Source organism: Oncorhynchus mykiss, chromosome 19, assembly GCF_057628025.1.
Source record: "Oncorhynchus mykiss isolate SJ-2025 chromosome 19, ASM5762802v1, whole genome shotgun sequence".
NCBI lineage: Eukaryota > Metazoa > Chordata > Actinopteri > Salmoniformes > Salmonidae > Oncorhynchus > Oncorhynchus mykiss.
This window is the reverse complement of record NC_143040.1, coordinates 41,689,639-41,699,498: the sequence shown is the minus strand read 5'-3', so window position 1 is coordinate 41,699,498 and position 9,860 is coordinate 41,689,639. Positions and strand designations below refer to the sequence as shown.

General features: G+C 39.7%; 1 protein-coding gene across 9 annotated transcripts; it reads left to right on the top strand.

The window, feature by feature from the left end:
- Positions 1-204: 204 nt before the first annotated feature.
- Positions 205-9,401, top strand: LOC110497681 (signal recognition particle subunit SRP54). Of its 9 annotated transcripts, none has more exons than XM_036954660.2 (17): positions 205-447; positions 1,184-1,290; positions 1,384-1,481; positions 1,610-1,701; positions 1,817-1,901; positions 2,517-2,621; positions 2,734-2,800; positions 2,898-2,955; positions 3,084-3,234; positions 3,430-3,578; positions 3,705-3,805; positions 3,916-4,002; positions 4,160-4,233; positions 5,884-5,992; positions 7,985-8,155; positions 8,442-8,537; positions 8,842-9,401. In XM_036954660.2, exons 3-17 carry the CDS (start codon positions 1,404-1,406, stop codon positions 8,931-8,933), a joined length of 1,515 nt encoding a protein of 504 aa, XP_036810555.1. In that variant the 5' UTR covers positions 205-447; positions 1,184-1,290; positions 1,384-1,403; the 3' UTR covers positions 8,934-9,401. The 9 variants fall into 9 exon arrangements, with proteins under 9 accessions (XP_036810555.1, XP_036810556.1, XP_036810559.1 ...); XM_036954661.2 differs by having other exon boundaries at positions 253-514; XM_036954664.2 differs by lacking the exon at positions 205-447 and adding an exon at positions 716-757.
- Positions 9,402-9,860: the final 459 nt, after the last annotated feature.

The following is a 9,860-nucleotide window of genomic DNA, read 5'->3' as shown; positions in this document are numbered from 1 at the left end:
GTAACGGCTGGAATGGAATCAATGGAACGTTCCAAGCATATGGAATTCATGTTTGACTTCGTTCCATTTACCATGATTTTGCAAACCTGTCCTCAAGACCCCAAGGGATGTACTTTTTGGTTTTTGCCCTAGCACTACACAGCTGATTCAAATAATAAACTAATCATCAGGCTTAGATCATTTTTATCAGCTGTATATTGTTAGGGGAAAAACTAAACACGCACCGCTTGGGGTCCCAAGTATCGACTTTGATAAATGCTGAATGCAATTCCATTCGTCCTTCAATATCGCCTCCAACCAGCGTTAAATACCAATTTTTGCATCCAGTCAAACAACTTCGGCAGGTCCTTGGAATTAACTGTGGAGAGTAATTGTAGGATTTTATTTTTTTGCATCTAAAAAGTTATTCAACAAATATTTTGCTACATACAATTGCTCATGACTGAGGTAAATAGTTGCTCAAGCTTACATTTTCGTAACGCATGTGTCAAATTCCAGATACATATTTGAAGAGGTACGAGAATTTGCTTATTATTATTGGTGAAAATTGAGTGGGTTTCGTATATGTTATTTAGTTCATTTAACTTATTGTAGAAAATACTGTTTTTAAAAAATATATTTTTTACAAAGGAAATGAACGCGTGTTGAATAAAACGATAGTTTACGCCACGTGGGGAAAAAAATTACATTTGCACTACTTTCAAATCCAGGGGTCACAAAGAGGTAAACATGAACCCGGAAGTAGATAGGAACGGGGGTATTTTAGATTACGCTCATTTTTATTGGGGTTTTTTCGGGTTAGTTATCTCAAGCCAGTTAGTAAACCTGATATAACGATCTTTATGTTTATAAAAATTATAATGTACTAGTCAACCACTGTTTTTTAACTGTTTAAATGCTATATATCGATTGAAATTATAATGCTGTCGGGATCCACATGCTCGGCGAATCCCTGCCTCATCACCGCAGTTGTTGATGCGACCGTTCGCTTGTTAACTAGCAATTTAGTTAGCATTGACACCGCTTGTAAAGCTATCGCTCAATAAATGTCTACTTGCAAGTGTTGTATTTTGGTAGTTCATTGTGTGACTTAAGATCCTGCCATACTGTCTTAGCCATCTGTTTACTAATGTTAGCTAGGTAACGGAGTTGGCTTGTCACATTGTTTATGTTCTCTGCTCAGTTTAGGAAGTCAACCACGGACGTTTGATCACAAGAGGCAGCGAAAGAAAGGTGTGGCGACAAGGGGGTCCCCCCTCAGTATTGAGGCCGTATTTCTCAACTGAATTTGTAAGGTCCTTTCCCCGAAAACATTATTATCCAGTGGTTGTAGTAGTTGGCAGTATGACAGAACAAGCTTGTTATTCCAAATACATATTCCAGGTTCCACAAGAACTGACAATATGGTGTTAGCCGACTTGGGAAGAAAAATAACCTCAGCGTTGCGATCACTGAGCAATGCCACCATCATCAATGAGGAGGTAGGTATATCAGAAATCTTGTTTTTGGTTCAACTTTTGGCAACAAAAAAACCCTTACTTTTTTAAAGACAGGTTTCACCCACGCCAGACTGTATGTATTTCCCATAGATTGTGTTATTTTTCTCTAGGTATTAAATGCAATGCTGAAAGAAGTATGTGCTGCCCTCCTAGAAGCTGATGTCAACATCAAATTGGTGAAGCAGCTCAGAGAAAATGTCAAGTGAGTAACAATATTCAGGCACACACTGTTATGTAGTAGATAAAGCTGAATTCTGTTTTCTTTTTAAAACGTAGATTCAAAATGTTTCCAGCTAATGTACTTTTTCTGACCACAGGTCAGCCATTGACCTGGAGGAGATGGCCTCTGGGCTGAACAAGAGGCGAATGATTCAGCATTCTGTGTTCAAGGAGCTGGTCAAGGTCTGTCTCATTCTGACAATTATTAATTCAATGTTTGACATTTAGTGTTGTGTGAAACTTAGAATAACTCTGTACATTATTGGTTCAATGATGGTCCAGTGTGAAGTAACTGAATGAGTAAAGGTTTGATAGAAAACTTGGGTAGATGTCTGACTACCAGCTGTTGGTGGGACTTCATGGATATTTCCACAGTGGTGGTTTTCAAGTCATGTGGTCTATTGCTATTCTGAGGTGTTTTGAATGAGTCAACTATAACATAAGTAATCGGTTTTGTTTATTTACTGTACAGTCAAATCTGTCATTCCCCTCCTTAGCTTAATTCATCAAAGGACCCAAATAGCTGTATTTTAACATTTTGATCACTTAGCTATACATCCTTAGTTAGGGAAGGCGTACTCTTGGCTATAGATGCTATCAGTTTATGTTTCATATGGGTCACAGATCAGATGGCTTGTTTACACTTTTATTTTTAAGAAGCTTATGTGGTTGGGTGAGACGCACCCCTACATTCTCACTTCACATCTTTGACAAAGATGCAATGCTTATGTGTTAGTCACATTTGATTGGATGGGAGTGTTTGTTTATTTGTCTAAGATTTTGCTCTTGTTGTCTCAGCTGGTGGATCCAGGTGTCAAGGCTTGGACACCCACAAAGGGAAAGAACAATGTCCTCATGTTTGTGGGTCTTCAGGGCAGTGGGAAAACCACAACATGTTCCAAGGTGAGCCATTCCTGGATATCAGCCTAAAGATAAGGTAATTCAGTTGGCCATTTGTCCAAAATGTATTATACCTTTGATCATTTCATTAATGTATTGAATACTGTTTCCACAGCTGGCGTACTACTACCAAAGAAAAGGGTGGAAAACCTGTTTGATATGCGCTGACACTTTTAGAGCTGGTGAAGTTTTATTATCTTAATCTATCTGTTTGATAGTCCATCTGGAAAGAAATGAGCAATAGCAACTAAGTCTACAGTCTTTTTTGTGTGTGCGCAGGTGCTTTTGATCAGTTGAAGCAAAATGCAACAAAAGCCAGAATTCCATTCTATGGAAGGTATGACATGCTTTGCATTTGGTTGCTTCTCAGCTGGGTGATCCATCTCAAGTCATTTTTTGTTGTTGTGATATTAGATTTTCATGATAATGCTTGCATATACAGTACACTAACTTTGTTATATCCAGTTACACAGAGATGGACCCTGTCGTCATAGCTGCGGAAGGTGTGGAAAAGTTTAAGAATGAGAGCTTTGAAATAATTATTGTTGATACCAGTGGTCGACACAAGCAAGAAGATTCCCTTTTTGAGGAGATGTTACAGGTTTCCAATGCAGTGGTAGGTAACAATCTGATAACTATCTAGACCCCTTCAATATCATCAATACAGTAAACTAATGCTAAACTTAATCTCTAGGAACATTTAGATTTCTCTGCCACCCTAAGCGTTTGTATTGTCATTATAAAATGTAATGCTCCAAAGAAAATGTACTAATGCATGGTTTCACCCCAAGCATGCATCTCTCTCCTCCAGCAACCCGACAACATTGTGTACGTGATGGATGCCTCCATTGGTCAAGCTTGTGAAGCACAGGCTAAAGCCTTCAAAGACAAAGTAGAAGTTTCCTCAGTTATAGTGACAAAGCTAGATGGCCACGCCAAAGGTGGTGGTGCTCTCAGTGCGTACGTAAATGGTGATCTTTGCTCAAACAATTTATCCACGTTATGGTGAACTGAGTTTCCTTTACTACTGCAGAATGCATAAACTCAATGCTAAGCCGGACATTTCGTTCTCATGTTTCCTTTTAGAGTGGCTGCTACTAAGAGTCCCATCATTTTCATTGGTACTGGTGAACACATTGATGACTTGGAGCCATTTAAGACCCAACCCTTCATCAGCAAGCTACTGGGTAAGCTGTGAACCCTTTTGAATAAAGTGTAATCATAAGAGGTCACATGGCATGTCTTTTTTTTTTGCCTGTTTTGTACAACCTCTTGAGTTGTGTGTTTTTGTCCTCAGGCATGGGAGACATTGAAGGTTTGATCGACAAAGTCAACGAACTCAAGCTGGATGACAACGAGGAGTTGATTGACAAGTTGAAACATGGTGAGAATGAGATCATCACTGTAATACAGGCCCCATATAATAACCAACATAGGGTATGCTTATGCTCTGCAGTCCATAACAGTTACACATTGTCATGTGGTATAGTTGTTGGGTCACATTGTTGATAAGCATCTTCTAATCACAATTTGTGTCACAGGTCAGTTCACTCTTAGAGACATGTACGAGCAGTTTCAGAACATCATGAAGATGGGACCGTTTGGCCAGATCATGGTAAATAAACGGCAACCTGTATCCCTATTTAAATAATGATCCGCGCTAAACTGTAAAGCTTATTTCTTTTAGGACTTCATGCTATAGATAAAACCAGACTGTCAATGTTTCAGCGCGAAGGCCTTTCGAAACGGTCAACTGTATCCTTTGTTTTTCATTTGCCCTGATTATGGTAAATAATGGCTACTTAAATGTTTTGGTGCCTTCAGAAAGTATTGATACACTCTTGACTTATTCCACATTTTGCATTATAGCCTGATTTCAAAATGGATTCAACAGATTTTTTTTTTAACCATCTACAAACGATACCCCATAATGACAGTGAACTTTGTTTGTTTTTTTGCGCTGAAATGTATTGAAAAGTCTAAGACCTTTCCACACCTGGATTGTGTAACATTTTCTCTATTCTTCAAGCTCTGTCAAATTGGTTGTTCCTCATTTCTAGACAACCATTTTCAGGTCTTGCCATAGCTTTTGAAGTAGATTTAAGTCAAAACTGTAACTTGGCCACTGAGGAACATTCACGGTTTTCTTGGTAAGCACCTTCAGTGTAGATTTGGCCTTTGTTTTAGGTTATTGTCCTGCTTTATGGTGAATTAATCTCCCAGTGTCTGGTGGAAAGCAGACTAAACCAGGTTATTCTCTAGGATTTTGCATGTGCTTAGCTCATCCCGTTTTTTATTTTTTTATCCTGAAAATATTCCCAGTCGTAGCATAACCATTACATTATGCAGCCATCACTGCTTGAAAATATGGAGAGTGGTACTCAGCTGTATTGGATTTGCCTCAAACATAACACTTTACCTTTTTGTCAGGAATGCAATTGCTTAGTCACTTTTTTTTTGCAGTTTTACTTTTGTGCCTTGTTGCAAACAGGATGCATGTTTTGGAATATTTTTGTTCTGTACATGCTGCTTTTCATTCTGTCAATTAGGTTGGTGTTGAGTAACTACAATGTTGATCTGTCCTCAGTTTTCTCCTATCACAGCCAATAAACTCCGTAACTGTTTAAAAGTCACCATTGGCCTCATGGTGAAATCCCTGAGCGGTTTCCTTCCTCTCTGGCAATTGAGTTAGAAGGACGCCTGAATCTTTGTAGTGACTGGGTGTATTGATGCACCATCCAAAGTGTAATAACTTCACAATGCTCAAAGAGATATTCAATGTCTGTTTGTTTTTTTTACCCATCTACCAATAGGTGCCCTTTGCGAGCCATTGGAAAACCTCCCTGGTCTTTGCTTGAATCTGTTTGAAATGCACTGCTCGACTGAGGGACCTCACATATAATTGTATGTGTAGGGTACAGATATTCAGTAGTCATGTTAAACACTATTGCTCACACTGAACCCATGCAACTTATTATGTGACTTAAGCAAATCTTTACTCGTGAAATTATTTTGGCTTGCCATAACACAGGGGTTGAATACTTAATGACTCAATACATTTTATTTTTTTCTTGTATTAATTTGTATAAAAAATAATTCCACTTGACATTATGGGGTAGTGTGCGTAGGCCAGTGAATAATCTCAATTTAAAGATCAGGCTGTAACAACAATGTGGAAAAACTAAGTGTGCGAATACTTTCTGAAGGCACTGTATATTATTCTAATCACATAAGATGCTAATCTTACTTCTGTTATTGTCACAAGGGTATGATCCCAGGTTTCGGAACGGACTTCATGAGCAAAGGTAACGAGCAGGAGTCCATGGCCAGGTTGAAGAAACTCATGACAATTATGGACAGCATGAATGACCAAGGTAAATACACTGAGTGTACAAAACATTAGGAACCTGCTCTTTCCACAACAGGCTGACCTGGTGTATCCAGGTGAAAGTTATGATCCCTTATAGAAAATCCACTTCAATCAGTTTAGATGAAGGGGAGGCTTTTTTATTAAGAACAAATTGAGACAATTGTAACATGGATTGTGTATGTGTGCCATTCAGAGGGTGAATAGGCAGGACAAAATATTTAAAGTGGCACTGACATCGTTTTTAACTACTTTGCAGATATGAAACAATCCTCATATCTGTCAAATGTAAATTTACCAGTTTATACAGTTTATACAAAATTAACTTCAGAGGTTTTAAGAATAGGTTATATTTGACTACATTACTTACAATAAGGTATTGTTGACAATACAGATTAGGTCAAACAGATTCAAGTTTCCCTGCATTAGTTTCTGGCCACTAGGAGCGCCGCCTCTGGGTGAACAGGTTCCTGTTTATTTCCTTTGTGCCAGCATCTGTCTGTGGTGGTAAATAAACAGCCACAAAGTATAGCTGCGAACTCTCTAGGCAATAGTGTGGTCTACAGTTTAAGATATTCTAATTCACGTGAGCGAAATCTTGAGACTTCCTTAGATTTCATGCACTAGCCGTTGACAAATATGCACAGACACCCCCCCCCCCCCCTCACACACATACACACACACACACACATATCTTACCAGAGTGTGCTGCTCTATCTAGCCAGTGCAGTGTTTATCCCGCTAGCTGAATATCCATCTTATCACTCAGCCACGATTCCATGAAACATAAGATGTTAGTTTTTGATGTCCCTTTGGACGAGATACGATCACGTATATCCTACCAATGATTGTATGTTTGAGTATTGTTGATAGTAACAGCACCTTTCCCACTCGCTTTCTGCGGATGCTTATGAGGCACTCTGCTCTGTGTCCTCTGTTCCTGTGTCGCTTTCTCTTGCCAATAACGGGGATGTTGGCCTTGTCGGGTGTTTGCAGTATATCCTGTGCGTCCTGCTTGTTGAAGAAAATATCTTAGTCTAATCCGAGGTGAGTGATCGCTGTCCTGATATCCAGAAGCTCTTTTTTTTGCCGTAAGATATGGTGGCAGAAACGTTATGCACAAAATAAATTGCAAAACGCGAAAAACACACTTGTACCATTGGCTAGACGCCTGTAAAACTGCTGCCATTTCTTCCGGCGCCAAGATTCTCTGGTCTGATTTAAACCAAGCGTCACGTTTGGAGGGAACATGGTACCATCGGTACAGTGAGCGTGGTGGCAGCATCATGCTGTGGATTTTTTTTTTCAGCAGCAGGGACTGGGAGACTTGTCAGGATTGAGGGAAAGATTTAATGGGGTGAAGTACAGAGTGATCCTTGACAAAAACCAGCTCAGGACCTCAAACTGGGGCGGTGGTTCAACTTCTAACAGGACGTTGACGCTCAGCACACAGACAAAACACAGGAGTCCTTGAATGGCCCACCCGGACTTGAATCCAATCGAACATCTCTGGAGAGACCTGAAAATGGCTATGCAGGAAATGTCAGGAAATGCTACAAATTGTCATTCTTCTTGTATATGAACAGATTTGAATAAGATCTAATGTTGCTGAAATGGCGTTAGTTCCATTTGAATTTCCTTTTGAACGGGCAATGGCTGTAAGTGCCAGGCACACGGGTTTGTCAAGAACTGCAACGCTGCTGGGTTTTTCACGCTAAACAGTTTCTCATGTGTATCAAGAATGGTCCACCACCCAAAATACATCCTGCCAACTTGATGCAACTGTGGGAATGATTGGAATCAACATGGGCCAGCATCCCTGTGGAACGCTTTTGACACCTTGAGTCCATACCCCGATGAATTCAGGCTGTTCTGAGGACAAATGAGGGTGCAACTCAGTAGTGTATCTAACCCTCCCGTCAATAAACAGTAAATTACAAACAAAAGGGTTACACAAGATGTGTAATTGTTTTCCTAACCATGGATTATTTCTTTGCAGAACTTGACAACAAAGATGGTGCAAAGCTTTTCACCAAGCAGCCGAACCGAATTGCCCGAGTTGCGCGGGGTTCTGGGGTTGCCACCAGGGACGTCCAGGAGCTGCTCACCCAGTACACAAAGTTCGCCCAGATGGTGAAGAAGATGGGTGGCATCAAGGGCTTGTTCAAAGGTATGCACTTCTTGGATGCATATTAACATTAATAGCTGTCAAATCCTTGCTTCCTCCATTTTCCCCCTGCCCCTCTCAAATTACATTGGAAGAGGTCTGAGGGAAGGGCCTTGGCTCTTCTCAACTGCACTTTGTGATAAGAGGAAACGAGAACAGACGAAGCAAGGATTTCATGGCTAGTCATGTTTTCAGACACAGCCCTGAAACTGAAGCACTGGTCCACTAACACAATTTTGCTTTCTTCAAGTAGTAGGCGATGTCTCAATTTTTTTTAACATGTTTACAGGTGGTGACATGTCCAAGAATGTCAACCCCTCTCAGATGGCTAAGTTAAACCAACAGATGGCAAAGATGATGGACCCAAGGGTTCTCCACCATATGGGTAGGCATGACTTTCACTTCCATTTTTATGTCATGTCACTTTTCCCAAACTATTCCTTTGTTACTTTGTACTTAGATTAGTTAAATGATTTGAATATGGTCAGTCCAAATGTAATGACATGGATGTTATATAATGCGTATTTGGCATAGACTGCATGGTATCCCTGATCTACAAATCACCTTGCACCCCAAATAATAATTTGATTAAGATTAGCTATTCTCATCCTCGCCACCACCTTGCTGTCGAGTTCAACTGATTCTCTCCCCCCATTGAGACATGCTGATTTATTTTCTCTCATCTTCAGGTGGGATGGCTGGTCTCCAGTCCATGATGAGACAGTTCCAACAGGGTGCAGCTGGCAACATGAAAGGGATGATGGGATTCAACAACATGTGAACCACTGAGCCTTAACACAGCAAAATAAAAAGGTTGTCATTTGGATTCAGCAAGAAGGTGTGGCGACGCTTTAGCAAGAAGGAGAGCAGTGTTATTTTTGCCTCAGTAATATAATTCATGAACACGTTTGTGTATAAAATGATGCAGAAAGCATATTTACAGGTCAGGATAAATAAAACAAGTTCTCTGATTTTTACAGTAATTGTAAATGAGGCCCACAAGATACAGAAATTGTGGGGTCATATCCATTAGGAACCAAATGGAAGAAATTGGCATGAAACCGGGAGGCACTACCTGGACTTGTCCAATAAGATACGCATTTATTTTGTTGCAATATTATTTTTTTATGTTTTGTGCCATAAACACAACTCTTATTTGGAGAGCTGGTGAATGGGTATGCTGATGTTAGTTTGTGAAAATTATTTTTGAAAATGTTATAATAAAATTTGTCTTGCAATGTTTTTAAAAGCCAGTCTCCTTTTTTCTCATATTTGCTCAATGACTGTCAATTATTGCCCTATCAATTAAACTCTTTGCATGACTATTGAAAAATGTGTACTTGTTGGGTCACTGCATTTCAAGGATATTGAGCAGGAAGGCTACATTTTACATTTGACATTACTGATTGATATGTTTATCCCAGCCAGTGCTTTACTTGGGCAGGAGCTCACTGGAACTAAGTACCAGGCACCTTTTAAAGTAAAATACTTTAAAGTGCTACTTAAATAGTCTTTTTGGGGGGGGGGGGGTCTTTATATTTTTGACAACTTTTACTTCACTACATTCCTAAAGAAAAGTATACTTTTTACTCTACATTTTCCCTGACACCCAAAAGTACTTACATTTTGAATGCTTAGCAGGACCAAAATGGTCCAATTCTCACACTTATCAAGAGAACATCACTGGTCATTTTACTGGGTAAATTTT